The sequence below is a fragment of the Prinia subflava genome, chromosome 2 (assembly GCF_021018805.1).
Source record: "Prinia subflava isolate CZ2003 ecotype Zambia chromosome 2, Cam_Psub_1.2, whole genome shotgun sequence".
Classification (NCBI taxonomy): Eukaryota; Metazoa; Chordata; class Aves; order Passeriformes; family Cisticolidae; genus Prinia; species Prinia subflava.
The window spans coordinates 109,481,534-109,504,566 of record NC_086248.1 but is presented as its reverse complement, the minus strand read 5'-3'; the positions used below and the strand labels follow the sequence as shown (position 1 = coordinate 109,504,566).

The following is a 23,033-nucleotide window of genomic DNA, read 5'->3' as shown; positions in this document are numbered from 1 at the left end:
AGCAACTGCAGTTCCTTGTGCTTTATTAGATTTGACCCTTTGCGAGACAGTTTAGGAAGAATTTAGTTTTTCCTACACATTATCTGTAGGATTCTTGCCACGATAGAAGTACTGAGAAGAGCAGTGGTGGTTTTGATACCTTTCCAGACAGCTAGAATTGGTGGGGCTGGCTGTTGCAGAGTTTGCTTTGTTTGAAGATTGAGGTGTGGTGTTACCTTCTTTCAGCCTGGGTTTAGAAGTGGACGTATTTAATCATAATGGAGGTGAAATTTCTTGGAGTAAAAGAATCCAGAGAGCCCCAAATTATAAGGATGGTGATTTTTAAATCACAGTAAGTTCAAGGTTTGTGTATAACATTAAGTTCTTTTATTTATCTTAGCTGGTACAAATGCTAACTAACCGAAAGCTTCACAGTGCCTTGTTTGTAGGAAAGCACATTACATATGAAGTATTTTTACGTAATGTGAACCTGAGAACTCGACTTTTGTCTCTGGCATGGCTTCTAGTTGCATTGTAAACACTTTTGCTTTGGTATTTGTTAGTATCAAGCCTTTTGAACTGTGTTTGACATTAGTGTAGAGCTTTGGAAAATAATGTGCAAGTTTTTACCCATACATCTTAAGAGAAAACATCTAAATTGTATTTAAAATTATCTACCCAAAATACCCTGTTGCAATCTATTAATTTAGCCTTTAATCATGGACCTGTTGCAGGGCAAAACTCTAAATTAACTGTTTTGCAGTTTAAAGACTGCAATTTCACTTCAGAGCCAACCTTGCTTGATTAAATTCGCCTTAAATGAAACAGCCTAGAATTCTTTTGAGTAAAGTTAATGAACAGAAGTTAGTGTGTATCTATCCTTTTTTGCAAATAGAAATCAGTAAATGAGAGTATAGGGTCCTTTTTAAAGTGAATTCAGATGATGTATATTTGTTTTCTCACTTTTTGTTAAGGAAAAGCTTTTCAAAGCAAGTACTTGCTACAAGAAATACTTGAGTTAGTGACTGTATCTATTCCTGTTTTAACGCAAAGTATCTTTTATTCCTTGGTGTGTTCCTAGGTCTGTGCATGACACTAAAAAGAAATTTTCCTAAAATCCCAGCTTCTATGGACACTGTTTCTCTATCATATCATTCCTCTGACTACTCTTTTTTCTTCTTCTCTTAGATTCATGCTTTGCTGTAGTAATTATGATTATTTTTAGCTCTGTTTTCCCATTGTGCAGCCAGGGAAACTGGGCAGGAGTCTAAGCTGGCGTAGCAGATTGAGCTGTGTTTCTTGACTCTTTGGTCAGAAGCCTTGCATTTGTGGACCCACCAGACTTCCTTTCCTGCTCTTGCTGTCACCAGTGTGTTTTGGGAAACACAACTGTAATGCCAGCAAAATCCAAACAGGTTGTTGCTTAAAGGAAAACAAAAACTCTCCCAAGCCCTAGTCTGTCTCCTTGTCTCTGTTCTCTGCTTCCTCTTGGCTGTTCTCAGGGCTGCATTTCCTCAGGTTGGTTTGCAGGCAGCAAAGGGAGAAACAAGCAAAATCCCTGGTGGGGTTTTTAGGGATCAGCAGTTGGTTAGAATGTGGTGCTGGTGACACCAAGGTTATGGGTTTCATCCCCTGACTGGTTCTGTCCCCGTTAAGAATTGGATTTGATCCTTGTGGGTCGCTTCCAGCTCAGAATATCCTGTGATCTGTGATCTAGAAATAAAGCTCAGCAGTCAGCAGGAGTCATGTGCTGTCTTTTGCTGCCACTTACAGAGCTCAGGGAATGAAAGTCAACCTGTTAACAGTATGGTAATGTGAACCTATGTCAAGGTCTGTAGAAGCATGTGCATCTTCCTGGCATTGCCTCTGTACTTCTTTTTTCTTGGTACTTTGAACCTCTTTAAAAGATAGACACACTCAATTCATTTAAAATTAATAATATAATTGTCCTTAACCTCCTCACTTCCTGATGTCTGCCGATGAGGATTTCAATGATAGGTGTTAATGCAAGAGGCAGAAATAAATCTTGAATGAGCTGCATAATTCAATTTTGCTGTCCAATCTGTACAACTGTCTGGAGGAAAGTATTGTAGACACTGAACTGCCTGAAATATTGCTGTTACCTTCAGCCAAAATTAACCTTCCAAAATTAGATTAACTCAGAAGTCAAATCCTTTGTTTAGTTTTGAGTTTGCATTTTCACTTGGGTTCCTTTGGAGGTGATGATTTCTAGGTTTGTTTTTTTTTTCAATAAGACTCTAAATTTTGCTACGCTGTGTTTCCCCTTTAAAAGTAACATTATGCTGAGATGGCTCCAGGAATCTGGTTCTTAAGGAAAAGGTGAAATAATGGAAATAGTGCCTTTTTCTTGAACTTGGTTTGATTCTTGTTATTTGTCTTATTAGTTTTTGAATTAACACTTTGGTGGAAGCCAGCAATAGAAATGTCTGAGAAGAAAAAAAAACCCTCAAAATATTTGTCAACAAATTTGAGCAAACAGAGTATTTGAATCTGCCTCACACCTTGAGGTTTTCCTTGGAGTCACGAGGATAGAAACATTTTACTGAGATTTTAGATTATTCATCACCTGGATATTCAGTATGAACTTAATTAGTACTCCCTGCAAGTCTTTGTTTCACTGCCCCATTCCTAAATACATTTAATTGAGAGAACCTATGCTAGTTATAGCTGAATTGATGTTTATATTGCAGAAATCCTATCAAGGGGGGTTAGTTACCATTTCTATTTGATTTTTTTCCTAACTGACACTAGCCACAAAGAACTTTCAAAGCTATTGTATACATGTTTGTTCAAAGGGATCACTGAAAGGAAATTGTTAGACACAGGCATCAGCTTACAACATCCCTAATACCAAAGCCTTCTAGAAGGAGCTTTATGCAGCTGCTCACCAGCTCTGCTCTTGAAGAATGAATGTTTGCCTCTGACAGTGTGGTGGTGAATACTGTTTTTGGCAGAATCTAGGTAAGGTGGACTTCAGAACACATTCAGAACACATTTGATACCTATTGTAAAAGAAAAGGAAACTCTTCTCCTTTTTTGGAAGTATGAATGCACACCAGTAGCACTGCTGGTGCAAAAGCAAACTGCTGCTATTGTTGATGTTTGATAATCCTAGAGAGGATTGTTTCAGACCCATAGTCTGAACTACAGAACACAATATCTTGGAGTGATGTCTTTAATTTCCCTCTAGAGGAACAGGGATACAGTGGGATCAGGGAAGAAAAGAGCATAGATGCATCCACAGAGACAAGAGAAGAGCGTGTATGGCTGGGCCATATTGTGAATATCAGTTACATAAAATCCATATCAGAGATCATTTTCTAGCTTAGGTGTAGTCAGTCTGCACCAGGTGCATTTCCTAACCTCGAGTAACCCCTGAAAAATCGAAGAACAAAAATAACTGCTTTCCAGCAGTGGCACTGAAGTCTTGCTGGCAGACAGTAAGACTTTGCAGGTGTGGCCATCTGAGAGCAACTTCACCTCAGGCTCCCATCCCTCACCGCATCATTGGGGCAGCCCAAGGCACGTGGCTTTTCTGGTTTTGAAGAGGAGTTGCAGCAGTTCTCAGCAGCAAAGCATTTAATCTTTTATTGAGTGGTTCTGCTTCTTGCGTGAAACCCTGTTGGCTTCAAGAAATGAATAAATAAAATTAATTTTACTTACTGGTTATAGTCACTAGATACAAAGAAGCAGAACTTTGCATAGGTCAGCTGTTGAAACCATATCAATAAGAGTTACTTTGATTAAATACTATAGACCTTCAGCTAGCCCACAACAATGCAAGACATTATTCTTGTAATAGAAACACATGATGAAGATGGTCATTTAGAAGGAACAATAGCCTGAGGTTATTTTCTGGATGAGTTCATTTTAAGCTGTGGTTTGACAGGCTGCTGAATGCAAAAGGAATGGTAAGTATGGTATCGTTTGCTCCAACTCTGGGCCTAATTCAAAATCAAGTCTGAAGCCTTCCTTTGCAGAGTTCACTAGAGCTAATTTGGCATAATATATGTATTTCTTTAGAAGAATTTTGGTGTTTCTTTCTTTAGGTGTGTAGTTTCAGGTCCCTAGCTCAAAAACGATCTTTTGTGATCAAATGTTTATCTCCATTACAACCAAATAGTTAAATAGACAATAATAAATAAAACAGTTTGAAGGCCTTTTTATTTTTCCCTTTCCTTTTTAGAAATTTCAGATATCAGAAAATAAGGAGGTATGTTTATCATGATTTAGTAAGTTTAGAAAATGGGGTAGTGTATAGTTTGAGCTCCAGTTTAGCTTCACATCCTAATGTGTTTTGCTGTCAGGACAGAATAAATTTCCCAACATACTCCTACAAACCAAGTTTTGAAGTTGTGTAACCTCATCACAATCTCCATTAATGGCTCTGCACATACAGATGCAGGCAGATGAATAAAAGGTGTGCTAGCCAAGGACACTGGGTTGAGTTTGGTGCTACTCCTTTCCAAAGCAAGTGTATCAGTCATCCTCCAGCATGGGATTTCTCCAGAGGAAGCAGAGGGTGATGCATGTCAGGTTGTTTGGTAGGTGTTTGCCAAGCCCACTCCAGCAGATTACACACTCACCACCGGCCCAGGGATGCATGCTAAATTCAGTCCTGTTGTTGTTTCTAAATAAATTTTGACAGGGCTTGTTTTGACTTGTACGCTGGAGAAAAGATTGGTTTCCTTCACTAGTCAGGTCTATTTTGATCCTTTTCAGTATGGCCATTCACCTCCCAAAGTAGATTCACTCTGGTACACCACCTGTAAATCATAGCCCTTGCTGCCTTTTTTTTTGCTTCCCTGCCAGCCTACAATTCAGTTTTCAATGGAGCTGCCTAAAGCCAATAAATGTAAGCTTTTAGCATGCAGACATTGTAAGAAATAATAAGTCCTGTGGATTTTAAATAAATTTGAGCCAGAATAAGATGGTAATTTAGGATCTAGACTGACTGCAGAAGTTAATTCAATTGATGTGACATAACAGTAATTCAGCATAATGTGCTCATGCCATTAGACTTGCACAGAAAAATGCTGCAAATAGCTATAATGAATAGTTGGGGTTTTGAAAACCTGAGAGAGCAGTTTCACCTTGAATCGTAACTGGCATCTCTCAGAATGCTTGCACATTAAGAAAATTCAAAACGGTATATGAATTTGAGGAAATCTCAGTACCACCGTGGGTAAAATTTAATTTTAGTGTCACTCAAGCAGTTTTGGAGATGTAGAGGTAAAATCTGCGTCACCTGTACAACTCTGGAGGAAACGAACTTTGTTTCAAGGCACCTGCATTATGCTGTGCATGAAAAACATAGAGAGGCTGAAAATCTAAGTCCTGGTATTTTTAGTGCAATTTAGCTGCTTAAAGAAGGTTGATTTTTACCTGCTTAGTTCCAAAGTCAATTAGGTACCTCAAGGCATGCCCAAAGCAGTGTTGTATGGAGGGTGCCTGTGGATTTTGCCACAAAAAGCTGGAAGCTGCCTGAGAGTGACAGTTTTAAAAGCACCATGATAACAACCCCTCCACACACAAGGTTCTCGTTTTGGTAGAGTCTTATGATCCAGTACCAATATTGCGGAACAGAGGTAGATATGGAATACAGTAACATTATGGATTACCCCAGGATATTCTACCCCTTATCCTGTATCATCTGATTAATGCCCAAATGAATACATTTCAACTGTAAACACACGTATTTATGCATATCTACATGTAACTATGTACAAATACAATTTCAGGTAGCTTTGCAGCAGTGTGACCTAATCAATCTGTCAGACCTCCCCATATTTATGTTTGGACCACCACCCCTCACACCACAGGGGCTTCACCCTCTTGGCCTGTGTGATCGCATCACACATCTCCCAGTCATGGATAACCTGAGCTATGGCTTGTGTGGTTAAGTCCACCCCTCAGTCATGAGCCCATTGGTATGTCACATCTGTTCCCTGATGGGCCCACCTAGCCAGGAACAACTCTCCCTTGGGTTGCCAGTCCAAATCTACCTGTGACACTTTGATTTTTGGCAGCCCAATCCTCCTGTTTGTTGTTGTGCTGCTCCTCATTAGTTTGACATTTAGGGGCATGGGCTTGCACTGTCAGCTTCTCTACCCAGGTAATGATGTCTTGCCATTCTTCAGCCACCCACACTGGTTTTCTGCTGTGCTGCCAGTTGCCCTTTTTTCCACCTTTCCAGCCCTACAGAGTGTTTGCTACCATCCACAGGTCAGTGTAGAGGTAGAGCATTGGCCACTTCTCTCACTCAGTGATGTCTAAAGCCATCTGGGTGGCTTTCAGCTCTACAATCTGACTGGATCCACCTTGCACTTCAGTAGTTTCTGTGACTCACCTCATAGGGTGGCCTGCACTCTGCTGCTAGAGGAATGGAGAAAAATGCATTAGCAGTATCAACAGGGGCATCACTTTGCTGCCCTAGACTCTGGCTCATACTGACGTTCAAGCATGTCCAGCACAGCAGCACTCCATGATGGTGAAACTTGATTTAGGCCAGTAGAGTCTTTCTTGGGCAGAGCTGACTTTGCAAATACCTTATTACAACATAATGTGATTTTTAGAGTCAGGGAATATTCTTCAATCTGTCTGGCTTTGGGGGGTTTTTTTGGCAATTAAATTTTATCCTATAGAAAGAGCTGTGATACTCGTGTATGCCTTGCTCTATAGGTAATTCAAATCAAGATCTGATTTAAAGCCTGCAGCACTTAACACTAGTCAACACAATAATTATGTGATTGGTGCTGGGACCAACTAGCATCTATGTTAAAGGGAGAGGAGAGCCTATGTTAGAAGTTAGATGAGCAAGTTAATTAGTCCTGCCTCTGTCACCAGTGATCTTCTGTGACCTTGTGGTAGAGCTTTTGACTGTCAGATTAACATGTAGGTCTTGAAAAGGTGGTATTGTTTCACAGAAAAGAAACTATTGTCTAAAAAAGTCCCCAAAGCCTTGTAAGGTTTATCTTATCAAACTTTCTGGTGCTTTCAGATCTGGCATATATTAGCAGGTGGTATTTCTAATGCCAGTTTTAAAATGTAACTTCTGAAGTATTTTAAGCTGACTGACTTTTTTTAGGAAACTGCTAGAAATAGCAGTATGAAAGCAAAAGCTTGAAGTGTTTTCACTTTCTGAAAGTACTAGAGTTGATGAGTTTTTAAACACACCAAATTTTAATGAAAGAATCCTATTCCTGCTAAGCTCTGCTATTGGTCTCTGAGGCTATCATTGTTAGTAATGGATTAGGAGAACAATGCCACTGAACTGAATTCCCCTTTAATATGCCACAACTGAAAGGATGATAAGATGACTTTCACATTTCAGAAAGCTTTTTGATTGTAGTAACTTTAATAACTTTAAATTAAGTTATGGCTTTACATTAAAATGTATAAAATTAGAAAGTCCCCACATCACAAAGTAGTGCAAAAATGGTTAGAATGACTTTGTTGTGCTGATGAATTGAGCACAAGATGAACACTGGCCTACCGCTAAAAAGGTGAACCCTATTAAAATGATTTTTAATAAGCTTTTTAAATGGTTTCCATTTTGCTATTTGCATAATTAAAAGGGAGGGGAAAGTACTCCAACTAGGTAAAGAAAGAAAAGCCTTTGGGCCTCATACCACTTTCTCCAGTTTAGTTTCATTTGCAAAGTTAAAACTTGCAGGTTCAGCTGTCAAAAATTTTTAGTTAGAGGGTTTGAAGGTTGTATTGCTTTCAGAGAAGGCAAACACCACTGCTTTTCCTTTTTTGGATTAGTTTTTAACCTGGCTTTCTATCCTTTTTTGTACATGCAGAGTATTTCCATTCTCTAAACTGGTGTTCTGAATGTGTGTTTAGCCAGAACAACCAACATGATTGATGTGGACGTTGCCCATTTTACATCCCTGTTACAGTGCCAGGGTCTTGTGCCCTCACACCGAGACGTTTACAAATGTATCATTAGGATATTTTCCAGCAAACCAGCAGCGTAGCGGGTCAAATGCTATTAGTGAAATGAAACTCCAAAGTGCATTTGGAAGAACACTGATTGCCAGACTAAATAATCCAGAACAAATGGCCGGAGTCTAACAAACAGAAATGAGTAATAAAACCAAGCGTGTTGGAATATTTTGGCAGTTAACAAGTTTTTTCTTTCCTAGATAATCGTGCAAACCTAGTAGCTATTACACAGTGCTTTGCATGCCAGGGACAGTGTTGCTATCAGTAGGAAATCACATAATTAATTTGTATAAAATTTGGACCTATGAAGGTATCCTAAGCTTGCCAGTCTCTGCTAAGAATTTTTTTTTTTCAAGGACACATCAAAAGAGTTCTGTAAATAGACAAAAGTTGTGTCTGCTGCTGGAAATGGATTTTAATACAAAAGATTTGAAAACAGCTCTCCTCCTGTCCACTGAGTGCTGGCAGAGGAGATGCTTTCATCCAGCCTGGTTTCTACTCCAGCTGCTTGCAGTGGCCTCCTGGGCTGCAGTAAGTTCATACTGAATCCCTTCTGGATCTCTAAGGAATGTTTCATCATTTCTGGCACTTGGTGCTGATGTGCTCCTGCCCCTCTCCTGGCTTGCTGTGACCCTTGTCCTCTCCTTGTCACATCCGAATTTCGGAAGCATCTTTCCATATCTTGCAAGGATCACTCTTCTTTTTCTCCTGTCACTTTCTTCCACTCTGCTGTCCATTGCAGCCAACAGGACAGAACAGCCTTCCCCTGTAGTGCCCTGCCACAGCTCTTTGCTCAATGCTGGTGATGTGAGCACTTCTGCCATCAGGCACCCTTTCCTCACTGCAGGGGAACACTCCCAGTATCTTCAGGCAGAGCAGCCTGTATTTCAATGAAACAACAGCTTCTTTGTGTCAAGGGCACAGCAGCTCTGGAATGTGTTAACATATCAGCATTGCAAACAGGGTAAATGCAGATCTGGGTTTCATAAAAGGGCTAATTTGTTCAGAGGTGATTGTTGAAGAGCACATAATGTCAAGCCATATGGCAGGAAACCTTCATACAAAATTAATTCCATCGTTACCTGGTAGGGTCTGCTTGTTTCCATTTTCCCAAGGATCTATTTTGTGTTCAAAGAACCTGTGATATTCACTCATCAGCTCTGGAGCACAGATGTGGAAAAGAAGTGTACCTGCTGTTCATAGTGTATCACATAAGTGAATGCTTGGAGCAGAGGGATTTTTTACTTTGCCATTAGAACTAGAATGCCAAAACAATGAGTAATGGCTTTACAGAAAAGGCATGACAGTCAATTATCTGGCCACACATACCAAGGTGAATGCAGTAGGTCTTGTGATGTGCCCAGTGAGATATTTTGGTAGTCATAAACTAGAATTATTGCAGTAACTTTTCAGCACAGTGCTCACACGCTAACAGAATGCTGTGTTTCACACTTGATTTTCTACCGTATTCATCCTTCAGGAAGTACTGGTTTGGGACTTTTTGTAAAGAACCCTCCTTTGAGAACTAATTATGAAAAACACTTCTCTGTTTCTAACTTTAAATTACCTCTTAGTCTATGCAGTTCATCTTGAAGGCATTTTTATAATGATTTTTTTTCATGAACATTAATACAACCTGTGGCAGATCTGAATGAAATAGAAAATTTCACCATTTCTGCCAAGAGACTAGTTTTTGTCTCAGTTGCTTTTGTTGTTTGCTTTATTTTGTTTGTTTTGTTTCATTCTGTAATATTGAAACAGCTGGTTTCTTAAATAGATAGCAGGTTGTTATCATTTGGAGGAATTCTTAAGAAATGAGTGAGTAATTGTTTCCTAAAGGACAATAATTTCCTAAATTGTGGACAGTTTCCTAAAAAAACCACTTCCATAACCCCAAAGCTGCTGCATTTAAATAACTAAATGTTGTCTTCTTCAGAGGAGAATGTGCTTCTCTGCCATGCAAATATATTTCCCATGGAATCCAAGGCTAGTGAATGATTTGAAGGTTGTCTCTTTCTGTCTGTGGTACAGGAGAGGAATTTATCCCTGTACTCCAGATGAGGTTTCCCTTGCAGGCATTTGGGTGACACTGGATGCATTTGTGGTATCTGTCTGATCAAACCTTTCACGTAGAGTGTTCTGTTCAAAAGTTATATTTATAAGTTATTAAGTCACACTAAATGAACCCCAAAATGACAGAAGCTTTGTCAGGTTTGTGAAAACTGTGTTATTGTACATCCCCTAATTTCTCTAGGTACAAATGTGACTGCAAGTTGCACAGTGGTTGGTGAATATTAACTTACAGGAAGGAAGGAAGTGTCTCCCACATGCTTCTCTTTAGTGAGACGTAAAAAACAAAAAGAAATTTTGAGGGCAACTCAGTGTAAAGATAATGGTAGGTTCTGACATAATACGGAATTCATGCAACTCTTTCTGCAAATAGCCTTCATCAAAACAAACCCCACTCAATGCAAGGATTGTGGAAGCTTCATGAGGGAAAGATTTTTGAAGTCCTTTTGTGTCCATATGTAGTGAATATCCTGCAGAATGGATTTGAGGTTTGCACCCGCTGTGTTTGGTAATGCCAGACAATAGTAGTAGCATGTCACAATGAGCAGAAAGCATTGCATGACTACAGAATAAACCAGGAAGCATCAAGCAACCACAGAAAAAAAAGAGTTCCCAAGCTGGGCATAAGAAGGAAGTGGAAAATACTTCTTTTTGGCTTTTCCTCCACTTAATGAAGATATTTCAGTGGACTGTTTTATAAATGGATTTAAATTACTGATCGTTATTGAAAGGACTACTCACAGCCCATGGGAATCTTTTTGGGGTTTTTTGCTGTTCATTTAATTTTTCAAAATGGTTGTAATCAATTTGATCAAGTAAACCTTATGACATTTCACATTTCATTCCACAGAAATACCTCAGGAGTTTTTTCTCTGCAATGCTGAAATCTCCATCGTCTCCACTGAACATTGATAAAGTGGGGCTCACGTTGTCAAAATACACCGTCTGTGAATTCTCACCCTTCTTCAGGAAAGGCGTTTTTGACTACAGCAGCCATGGGACCAGCTGAGTTTTGGGCCAGGATCCTTATGCTCTGGAGGACTATGTTTGGAGTGGTGCCTTCACTTTTATGCAAGAGGACTGAGGGAAAGAAAAAAACACAGTGTGTCTCCTCCATACCTGGAAAGCTGCATCCAAACAGCGCCGAGCAGTGATAGCTACACCCCCGCACTAACCTGTATCTTTTACCAGCTCTCAGGTTGCTGCCTGCATTCTCCTGGCATAGGGTATACAGACATTTTTGTGTAAGTTGGTCTGTTAATACTGTACAAAGATTCTGACTCTCGTGATGAGTTTGGATCCCCTCCTTGGCAGCAGTGCTTCCTTCGCATTTGCTCAGATAATTTGTTCTGGCTGTTTGAGAGCATCTCATGTTTACCATGGCAGTGGGACATGCTGACAGAGGGATTCTGAGCGGCCTTTTGGTTTCTGTCCAAGCTGTTCCTTAAAGAATCCTGTCCTTTTGTTTCTTTATAACACAGTGTCATGTTTAAGGTAATGATCCTACTCCACTGTTGTTTCATTTTCTTTCCCTTTCAGATACATTGTTTAACTATTTGACTGTACAGTTGTATAGTTTTTCTCAGAAGAATTAAAGGACCTGGGTAACTTGAATGCTTACAAAAATATATGCAGCAGAAAGAATATAATTTAGACCCTGTCAGAGTCCTCCACGCTTGGTTGTTTGGAGGCAGAACAAATCACTCACCATTAATGAAGAAGCACAGGAAGCAATAGTTACCAGATAACATGGTCAGCATCTTTCAGATTTCGTAATCATTCAGACTGTAAACGGAAACTCTGCACTGTACAGAGCTCATAGCTATGCATAAAGCTGATGCAAAGTGCTATATATTGTTTTTTAAATAGCTTCTTCACAGTAGTTGTAAAACCTGAGGTTTATTTGCATCAGTTAAAATTTACAGGATTTAAATAATAGTACTTTAAAATTACTCAGGACTTACTCAGACTTGCACATGTATATACAGGTAGAATTCATTTTCTATTGCTGCAAATTCAAAAATGTGTATACACTGTGTCTGGAATTGAGTATGTGTACATGTTATTGTATAATTGGTTGTATAAAAATCAGAATTGAATGACTTCCAGTTATTAAAATGCGTCATGAAAGGTAAGTTTTGTGTGCCATTTGTTTAGAGTGTGAAGCATTTTTTCTAAGTTGACATCACAGACCACTGGTAGGTTGTGATAATCAAACTATTTCGTGTTACCGAAAATTATTATTAAAACCTAATGTAACAACATTGGTGGCATTTTTATTTCATGACCTAAAATACAGGAACAGCAGTGTTTTACATTTAATATGAGACATCCATGGTCCTGAGGGAACTGGCCAAGGAAGTGTCTTAGGCACTATGCATCATATTTAAGAAGTGATGGTTGTGCTTCCCAGATGTGAAAGGGGAGGTTGGGCTGAATTGCTGTGGTAGCTGAGTACCTGGAGTCTGGTGTTGCAGCAGGTTAGTGGAAGGCTGGTAAGTGCACGCCCACAGGGGTGCTTCAGAGGCAGAAATTGGGGATGATAAGTAAATGACCCTAAATCTCACCACAAAGCCAGTGACTATTCTGTTTCTGCTTCTCCCTTGGCCTGTTACCCTTCGTACTTCATAGTTATGAAATATGATAAAGAATTAATGCCTTGGAGTCTTTAGAAAAATGATTTTGCATAACTGTAGAGCATTATTTCCTGTGTGCCACTTCTGTGAAAGGACCTAGCAGGCCACAAAATGGTAAACTGCTTTATCTGCTCCACAGATAAACCCATTTCCTGCAGCTGTCTTTCCTGAAAAACTACCAGTGTGCTGAGCAGGTCTCCATTGCACCACATGGTGAATGCTGGTCATGCAAAGGCAAAAGCAAACAGGACATCCTAGAGGTATTTTGTATTGCTTCAGATTTGGAGAACCTGTTTAAGAAAATTCAACTTGATAAAGAGTTAAGCAAAAAGTTTTGATTTTTTTTTTCTCATTCATTTAAAAGAGGACTTGTACTGGGTTCCTGTCTACGGTACGAATTGATTCAGCGAGGACCAGATGCTCCAGTGGTGTAAACCTGCCTATAAGGTGGTTAATTTATGTAGTCTAGTTTATCTGACCTACACTGTTAAATGTGTACATTGCAAATAACAAAGGTCTGGTAATCACTCTATTTACAATGTCTTCGAGTTAAAAGCTACAAACTTGTGAATGTAAGCATGAGATTAAGACCACAGCCCCAGGCCTCCAGCTTTTCCCGCCTTCTTACCTTTCACTGGTATCCAGAGTTTAATCAATGATGGCAAGCTCAGGCTAAGCTTGGAGCTTCTTTGAATAATTACATCAGTAAAAAATACAATTGCTGTTTATAACCTGCAGTCTTTAAACCCAGACTTCATGAGACGTTTTCAGTAGAAGCTGAACTGCATGTCAAAATTGCTAGCCGTTTTAAAGATGTTCCAATTGCGTTTCTCTGTAGATAACCTCAGGCTCTAAAATTATCCATTAATTTTATTTTCAACATATTGACACTTTCAACAATATTGTGAAAGTTATTTCAGGCCTAGTACGGGTGGTGTTTTTTTTCAGAGTGCCTCAGTAATTGAGAAATGTCCTTAAGTAAAACTGAACTTATGTATCAGTCCTATATATATTTCAGGCAAAGTGTGTGTTTAAGTACTTTACTATAATGGAGCTATCACACCCATGCAACTGAAATCATGTCTCCATTAAAGTCACTAAACCATTTGGCTTATATCCTTGCTGAGTCTACAGCAGTTTTTCATCAATAGGATTACACAAAAAAAAAAGGCCAAAAAGCACACTGGAGATGGTGCTTGGCTTTTTTTTCCTGCATAACTTGATCAAAATGCAGAAAACCTCTGAGGAAAGCCTTCTTGTTGGTCTTGACCCCGCTCTCCTTTAACTGGAAGTGCTTTTCCCCTGACTATGTTGCTGCTCATAGGCAAGAGGTTGAGCAGCCTTCAAAGCCCTGCTGATAAAGAGCTCTTGGCAATCTCCTCACTCCTGTAGGTGGGAATAAGAAATAGGTTTGTATTAGACTGTGATAAAGCTTGAAATTTTATATGCTCCCAGTTCACCAAAGCCCCAAAATTGGAAAAAAAAAATTTAGCTTAACGAGTTTCTTATGTCCACCTCTGGGTTTATTTTCTCTGTTTTTCATTAGGTTCTAGAAAAAAAAATTACAAGCTCAAGAGCAAAAATTTTCTGGCTTCCAATCTCATAATGGGAAATAAGAGATTCCTTTGCAGGACAGTCTTCATGAGCAATTAAGATCTATGCAGTTGTACAGGCCGTGAACTAGTTAAAGGCTTAAAGTATGAATATATTTTCTTGGTAAAGCTGTGAACTACTGGGTCCTGCCACTTTTTGAAATTATTTTATTATTTTAAGAGAGTTTTTTGTGGCAGACCACAATGCTGTTGTAGATGTACCTTTTTATGTGTAATACAATGAAAGCAAAGTTGATTAGAAACAAAAATATCATAAACTATAATCTATTAGGGTTGGAAAAGTCCTCTAAGGTCATCAAGTCCAACCATTAACCCAGCGCTACTGTGTCACCAATAAACCATGTCCCCAAGTGCTACATCCACACATTATTTGAATATTTCAGAGGCTGACGGTTCTACCATTTCCCTGGGCAGCCTGTCCCAGTGCCAACCTACCCCTTCAGCAAAGAAATCATCCTTGATACCTAATCTAGACCTCCCCCTGGTGCAACCTGAGGAAGAAACAGGTAGGGAAAGTGAATGGTGACCTGAAAATGAATTTTGTGGGGAACAGGTAAACTTTCTTATGCCACCTGTCTAGTGCAGTTAAATCCATAAAAGAGCTCATCCAACTGGCTGAAAATACCTGATCACAAACAATACTGTTCTCTATTGTCTTTTTGCAGTTGAATTTTAAAAGGAGTGTGTGGGGAAGCCATATTAAGGGTGAACGTTAATGTTCAAGAAAATGGAGGCAAGATTTTGGACTACAAGCCTTAGCCTCATGTCTGCAACGTGTAACAAGCCTTAGAAGCAAAAATGCAAGTGGCACCGTGGGAAACCCTGTACCTTTTTTCTTCTTTACACCTTCATTTTCTTTATAAATACAATTTTCTCTGAAGTTGTGCTGACATTGAAGCATGTAGCACAGCTTTTGCACTCACATAGGATTTTAGTGGTTGTTTTTTGAAACTGGTCTCAGAAAAAGCAATAGGTCTAAGAAAAATGTTTACACACTCTTTCAATGTCCTTCTCAGTTTCTTTTGCTGTCTTCTATCTTCTCATGACAGTTTTGTCCAGGTGGCTTGTTCTCGTTCTTTGTAAATTTTCAATTACATCCCATCTGTAGTCTTGTTTTACAGATGATTTATACGCATGTACTGGGAAGAGTTGAAGAGAAAGCAAATCCTTTGTTATATGACAAATAGTAGTTATCATCTTCAGATACTTTGTTCTGATCTCCTGTTGCAAAGTGCAACACGCAGTTCTGATCTTTTTAGATCTGAGCCTTCAAAGGTCTTGCACACTACAGCTTTTTGGGGTGTTATTGCACTTTTTCATGATCATTCCTATATTTTTTCCATTGTAATCAATGTCTGACATGAGCCTTTCTTCAAACAAGTTTTCTGGGGGGAGAGAGCCTTGTACTTACTGTTACTGCCTTGTTTAGGTCTTTCTGGGACTCTGCCTTTTGTGACCATCCTTGCCCAACAGTGTATTGTCTCCACATTACCCTGTTCTAATGTTACCTTGGGACATTATCTGTTTTTCTGTTTCTTTAAAGGCATAAATTGGAAATCATCAACTGAAACCACATGTGTGTTCTGCAAAAATTGGTGTGCTTGATTTTTGATATTGGGAATTACAACAGAAATCAGAATCTCAAAAATGAGTAGGTGAAAATAGTTAATGGTGTTGTTGTTATTCTACCTGGGAAATCAGTGTGTTTTCAGGACTTCCGCATCATGGTTGAGTTTTTTTCCCAAATGTGAATACCTTGGAGATGTATGGGTTGCAAATTACTCCTTTCCATGGTGCAGAGTAGCATGCTGATAACAGGTGCAAAATGAATCTACTGATAATGAGAGCTTCAGGAATTGTTCTGTGGAAACTAATGGCGTGTGTATCAAATCACCTGTTTTTCTGAGTTCAACAGGAGAGAAGGCAAAGCTCTACTGCTGAAAAAACAAGCCATGCCACATTTTCATCCACAACCACCTCCACTTCTCATTAGTTTAGTAGCTGAGCAACAGGAGAAAAGTGCTGGACAATGTAGAGGCAGTGGAGCCTTCTGAAAGGTTAGCATAGGAGAGTGTGAAGAGAGCCCTCTGAATGATTAGCATAAGAGAATGTGAACAGTTAAATACATATCTCAGTCTGTCTTGTGTTCAGATCTGTCCTGTTCTGAGCGTGGGAGTGTTCATTAATACAGTGTGGATAAAAGAAAATGCCAGTTCTGGGAAGCAAGTGCTTCCAGGAGGTGTGGTGGACACCCTCTGGGCTGCAGCACAGAAAGGTTGCTCAGCAGTGTGTAAAATCAGAACCTTGGACAAGCTTCCAAGCTGCCTGAGTGTATTGATTCTGGCACCTGCTTTCATAAGCAGGTGCTCAGGTTTATGTGCCCAGATGAAGTTACCTCTTAACATCTTAATTACATACCAGACTCTGGCTGTATCTGTTTTCTGAGTAGTTCTAGGTGTTGTTAGGAAATGCAACGGAGAATGGAAGTATGCAAAAAAAAAGTTGCAAGAAAATAATAAAAAATCTGACCCCAGACCAAATAAACAAAAACAAAACCAAGTGCTTGTTTGAAAAACAAAGTTATCACAGTCTTCTTAATCTGTGGTAATTTAACGTTTGCATAACATTATTTACTGAATGAAACCAGAATAGCTCAAATTTGTCAAGTCTATCAGCAAATAAGGTGATATCAGCAAAACAGGTGATGTCTCCACACAGCTCATTTCATATGCAAGGGGATTTTACTACTCCTGTTCTTTTGTAGTGGTAGAACAGGGTTTTAGGGGATTGGGACTCTGCAGGTGCATTGGCAACATGAATTTCATTCTCTGTGGATTAAATCAAGGGTGGGATTTAAAATTTTTTTTAAAAAAATTAAAAAAAATTTTTTTAAAAAAGCTAGGAACTTTCTGATTGAGTGATCTGGCCTTTAAAAGCATGTTGAGATTTAACAGGGCAAATTTCAGCCTATTTATTAGCACTCATCTGACATCCTGCATACTGCAGGACAAATAATAATTTTCACTATACCATTATGAAGATTGTTGAATTAATTACCTTTGACAAGGCTGCTAAATGAGACTGCCTTGATGATACTCTGGAAAACCAGCAACAACAGGACTTTCTTGGGTTAAGTGATATATTATTCAGCCATGAAGGCTTGGGCTGTGGTAATTAAGGCTGCACAGAGCTCTCTGCTAGAAATTTCTTGGTCAGTATCTGTCCTGGTTTAAAGGACCAGGTGTCTGCCAGGGAAGGTGTGAAGCTCCGTTAGAATGTAAAATGTGATCCTCTTCCCTCCAAGTTATTGTGACTTTGAAATTGTGGAGCTTTCAGGCAAAGATATGGGAAAAGGAATAACAGTCTTTTATTGGGGGAAAAAAAAAAAATATATATATAATATATATATATATAATAAGTGGGGAGTGGGGGGCAGCGGGTCCTGGTGTCAATGCTGATGGGCAAGATAAACTGTAGCAAGAACTTTGCAGCAGCAGGCTGGAACACCAGGTATGAGCACACCCCAGGGTGGCAAAGGAAGTGTAGCAAAAACTCCAAAGCGGTGTCAGGAGCTGGGCGGATGTGGGGTGTTGGGTTAAAGTGCAGCAAAAAACCCAAAGCAGCAGCAGAAAAAAACCCGTGGGGATAGGCAGTGGTAACCAGACTCCTGCAAACAGCCAGGAGATGCTCCCTCTGGACATTGGAGGGATTGGGATACCGGGTTTTTCCCTGAGGGACCCGAGTAGATGGTGAGGGTCCTTCCCAGTGAGGCCCAGTGTTGAAAAGGCCCCAGTTCATTTGCTCTTAAGAGCAAAGCTTCATTCAAATTGTCCCCACATCAACAGCAGCAATGTCTGACCTCCAGTCCCAAGAGAGGAGCTGAACCAAACCCCTCACCCTGCTGTCAAAATTTGTGGTATCTCTGCCCTTCTCTAGAGAAAGCCCCCAGCTAAGAGAGTGCAGCCCACTGCACCCCTTACCCCCATATTGGCCCCATCTTTTGTCTTTCTTCAGTATCCTTCCCATCTCTTAGGCAACAAATGGGAGAAAATTCCCTGAGAGAAAGGAGAAAAAAAAAAAAAAAAAAAAAGGGGAGAAAATCGGAACCTCTAACAGTATCTCTCTCCAGGAAGGTGCTTTTGGCTTTTGTGGTTTAACTGGAGAGATAAGCAAATACCACACAGGAACTCATTGACTTCCTATCCCTTGTGTGATGGTGGAGAGAACTGAGGAAAAAAGTAAAAATTGTGGATTGAAATAGGACAGAAATGGAAGGGATATTAATAATGAAAGAGTAATTAGAATATACAAATCAAGTGATGTATAGTGCAGTTGCTCATCACTTGATGAGTGCTGCCCTGCCAGTTCCCAAGTGGTAGTTCCTGAGCAGTTTTTCCCCAGTTTTATGCTGGACCAAGTGCCAAGTGATCTGGAATATCCTTTTAACCAGTTGGGATCAGCTGTCCCAGCACTTGTGCCCCTCCCAGCCTCTTCCGTGGTGCTGTGGTTTGAGAAGCAGGAAAGTCCTTGCCTTAGTTTAAACACTAAGGCAGTGTTTAGACTAAGGCACAGCTAATCAGTGTGTTATCAACATTTTCTCATCCTAAACCCAAAGCACAGCACTGTACCAGCCTGTAGGAAGAAATGTAGCTCTACTCCAGACAAAACCAGGACAAGACAAATTGAACTTAAGTGATTTGCTCTGTGAGCCTTTGGTTTGTCTGTACTTTGGCCAGTATTCACCATTCAAGTTGCATTTGTTTTGTTGATTAAATGCATATGTCATTTGATCCCTTTTCACTGCCTTGTGCAAATCTACTGTTCCCTTACATATTGCAGAGATGTGGGGAAAAAAAAAAAAGAAAAGGAGGCTGAAGTACCCATTTTTTTGTATTTCCTCTCTCTTGCTCCAGCTTTATGATGTGAACCTCCTGTTTTCACCTTCACACAGAAATAGACCTTCAAGGACAATTTTATACTGGTTGGTCTCCAGGTAACCTAAAGTTTTCATTCCCTTATTATTAAACCTAAGCTTGTAAGTGAACTCTTGTCCCTTTTCAAATTAAAAAAATTAACCCCCAGGTGCAAAATGTCAGGGGTTTTCCAACTCCATCAAATGGAAGTCACTGAAGCTAGGAACTTATTGACACACCAAGGGGTTGAATCTGCAGCTAATGCTGTAGATTATGTTGATATACTAACCCCATCACAAAAATGTCCAAGATCATGTTGTTAGATCTTTAGTTCAGGGACAGGCTTGAGAGAAAACCAAACATATTCAGAGCTGTGAAAAGGAAAAAGAATAAAGGGCCTGGGAGTGGAAACCAGCAGAATTGTGTTCCATGTTAACAGGCCACAGGCCAAATCCAGCTGCTAACTATGAAACATTCCTCCAGTTGTCTAACGTCAGAGCAGCTGCAGGGGGATGGTGCTAGGGGCACCACAGGGCCTGGAGGGCCCTGGGCAGACTGGTCTGGAGTGGCTGGCTGCAGGAGGGCTCCTGGGTTTAGCCAAGCTCTCCTGCACATCTCCCAGCTCCGGGCACGTCCCCTAGCAGCCAGTGTGGCTGTGTGACTGTGCATACCTGGGACCAGCTCAGGGGAAGGGCACGGGAGCAGGGAAAGGCTCCAAGGCACCCCCTGCCCATGCTCCCAAGGTGACAGATGGTTTGCATGTTTGAGAAACCAAAGGCAAGATTTCTGCAGGGTACCCCAGAGAGGCCCTCCTTGCCAGCCATTAGCTCAGGTAACACAAACAAGGCCAGGAAAAGCAGGAAAACAAACTTTCCTTCCAACTCCACTGCCAAATGCTCCTTCACTGCATGGTGTGAAAAGGAGTCCTGCCGAGGTGGTGAGGAGGAGGCCAAGGGTGCAGGCAGCCCTGGGACAAGTGCTGCCCACCTCTGCTCCCAGCTCTGCACTGTGATCTGCCACGTTTCCTGCACTGCTCTGATGTGGACTGGGAACACAGCATCATTTTCTGGCTACACAGATCACACGTTAGTTCGAAAATCAAACTCTGGATGTGATTTAGCACGGGGAGGTGGAAAGTGGAGAGAATGTGGCAGTGAGTTTGGATTGGCAGAAGATGGTAAATCTTTGGGCATCCAGGTTTTTTGGAGGAGAGGGCTCAAAAAAGATATGTATTGTCTCTTGCTCAGTGAAACACGGATTACAAGTTATTCTAGGGTCTGTAAGGCTGGAGACTGGCTGTCTTACCTTATGTTATTCAAAATATGTTGTTTTCCTCTTACTCTTGCCTGGTTTTGCTTGTACAGAAGTGCCTTGACAAGACATTGCAGCAGTTTTCCCAACAGATACAATAGTCCATCTCTGGGGGCTTCAGAAGATGTTTGCTCAAAGAGGGAGCATTCACAGTACCACCAGTTCTGTGAAAGTACTAAATTAGAATATCAGTTATTACATCTTACTACACAAATTACCATTTATGTAATTGTAAGTCTGTCTCTACTGAGCAACCATTTTTATGGTAATGATCTCACTATTTACATAAAAATTGCAGTACACAAGGTAAATTGTGTATTCTAACCTACCATTTTTGACAAGAATTTACTCATTCACAATAACTTATTTTTTCTTCCTGAGCAACAGCAATCATAAGTAATGTGCAGAAACATTCATAAGCAGCTTTCTTGCATGAAAGCTACATTTTTTCCCTCCGTAACCTGCTGTAATTACAGTGTACATCAATTCCACCAAAGGTAGATACACCAGATTTTGTTTTCCCTTTATCCTCATACAATTTTAATGACTATCCCTGCTTAGAATACAACGTTTTAAATTAAAAAATTAAAAATTTAGAAGAAGTTTGTTTCCCTGACAACACCGACAGCAACATTTAATCCCCCTCTGTGTGATTTGTAGATAAATATATACAGTTGCTGATACTAGTGAGATAACACGCCTGGGGCTAATTGTGCCATTACAAATATTTGAAGCCTGAGCTTGGTAATGCAGGTCATGGTACTTAAATATGTATGAACTGAACTAATTTAACTTTCTTGCTGCTTGCCAGCATATTGACAGAACCTTTGGTAATGGAGTTACCTGTTTGTCCTGAAGCAGCTGAGCTGTGCAGTTGATCACATATTGATTTGGAATTGTGGGGCTTTGTGTTCATTTGGATTTGTGGTGGCAGCTCAAAAGAGGAGGTTCACATGGGATCATGGGGCTTGTGAAGCAGATCCTGCTGTCTTCCTTCAGGCCCATGGATGTCTTCTCCTGGGTTCAAGTTGTGGGACATCCCAGTTTGGCACATGAGGTATGGAACAGAGCTTTGCCTAAGTAAGCCCTGCGTAAAGATAGCAGCCTCGATTCTGACTGACCATTCTCCAGGACTGGTCCTGAGGAACTGTGTGTGTCTGGGTTTTGCTCAGAACCATGAACAGGAGTGCCCCATGGTTGTGTGGGTAGTTTGGGGCTCTGCAGAGCAGCCACAACGTCATGTTGTGGTCATCCCATGAAGGTAAGGCTGGCCTGGATGTAGCCAGAGACAGGGTCCCCTCAGAGTAGCTGACAAGAGCCTTCTGGACTTCTTGCATTTCACATTATTGATTTATTAAGATAGAAAAGATGAGGGGAAATGCCAAGCTGTTTGGTATAATCATTGTGTCTTGCCCTGTGGCAATCACTGAAATTTATAAGTTCGCTGCACGCAAAGTTTTTCTGCTTATGGTGATCCCATCCCAAACTCTCAGTTTTGTCCTATGAAGCATCAAGCTCAGTTCTAGTTAAAGAAAACCCTTTATATACCCATCAATGAGCATTTTTTTAAAGCTCAGGATTCCTGGTTTAGCCTGTAAAGAGCTTTGGCCAGGCTCAGGGGTGCTTTCAAAGCAGATTGCAACTGGAGGTGAGGGAACCTGATTCTTGGCTCTGCCAAGATCTCCAGGCTGAGCCTTGCTGGGGAGTAATTCCTTCAGCACTTTGGCTCGGGGCAGTCCCTCGGGCTGGTGGCAAATGAACACCTGCAGCAGTGCTGAGTGCCGAGTTTGGGTATGGACAGAGTGACATGTGTAAGGTTCTTTTAGTTTCTCATCTCCACTTCTCATTCAAAGCTAATGAGGCAGGTGCTGAACCTAGTGAAAATTTACAGGTGGTGAAGCTAATGCTAATCCCAACCCCAGTGTCACGAAACCTCGGAAGCAGAATTGTGGTCCTCTCCCTTTTGGAGGGGCACCAGCACATCATCCCTAAGTCTGTGTCACCTGATGGCTGCACCAGCACAGCATACATGAATTTTCTTGGAGGCTTTGGTAGATGGAGAGGTTTGTTGTCCTCGTTGCATCAGCAAAATCTTCAACAGGACTGTTGAAGCTGGCTTCAGTCCTCAACATGCGCCTGCTGCTGGGCCTTGGGTGAAGGCAGTAGTGTTGCAGTGTTTTATAGAGTGTGAGGCACTCACCATGAGCTGTGGGGAAATATAATCATGAAAGTGGCATATTTTAGGGGGATGCAATTTCGGCAGCAGAGAACACTGCTCCTGCAGGGCTCTTAGCTGGGAAATGGGCTGCCACAAGTCACCCAATAAAGCTGGGGAAAACGTGCTGGGATGAATTATGCTGGAAAGCAGGAAAAACAGACATAAAAGGAGAAGATGTAATGAGAAAGAAAAGGCTCAAAAACCCAAGGATCATGGTTCAGATCACATTAAAAGCATTATTTAGATGTGAGTAACAGTGTCAGAAATTCTATATCTAACTGGACAAACCATGTGCTGTCCTATTACAGCAAGTTCTGCTTAA

The 23,033-nt window shown here is 40.6% G+C and overlaps 1 protein-coding gene across 1 annotated transcript in view; it reads left to right on the top strand.

Annotated features, from left to right (window-relative positions):
• The window catches only part of KIF16B (kinesin family member 16B), a 128,268-nt gene extending 116,118 nt beyond the window's left edge, over nt 1–12,150 (top strand). The window contains exon 26 of the mRNA XM_063391547.1: nt 10,871–12,150. Coding sequence (XP_063247617.1) covers nt 10,871–11,029 — 159 coding nt within the window. The 3' untranslated portion in view covers nt 11,030–12,150. The remainder of the gene's footprint in view (nt 1–10,870) is intronic.
• The last annotated feature ends 10,883 nt before the right edge of the window (nt 12,151–23,033 follow it).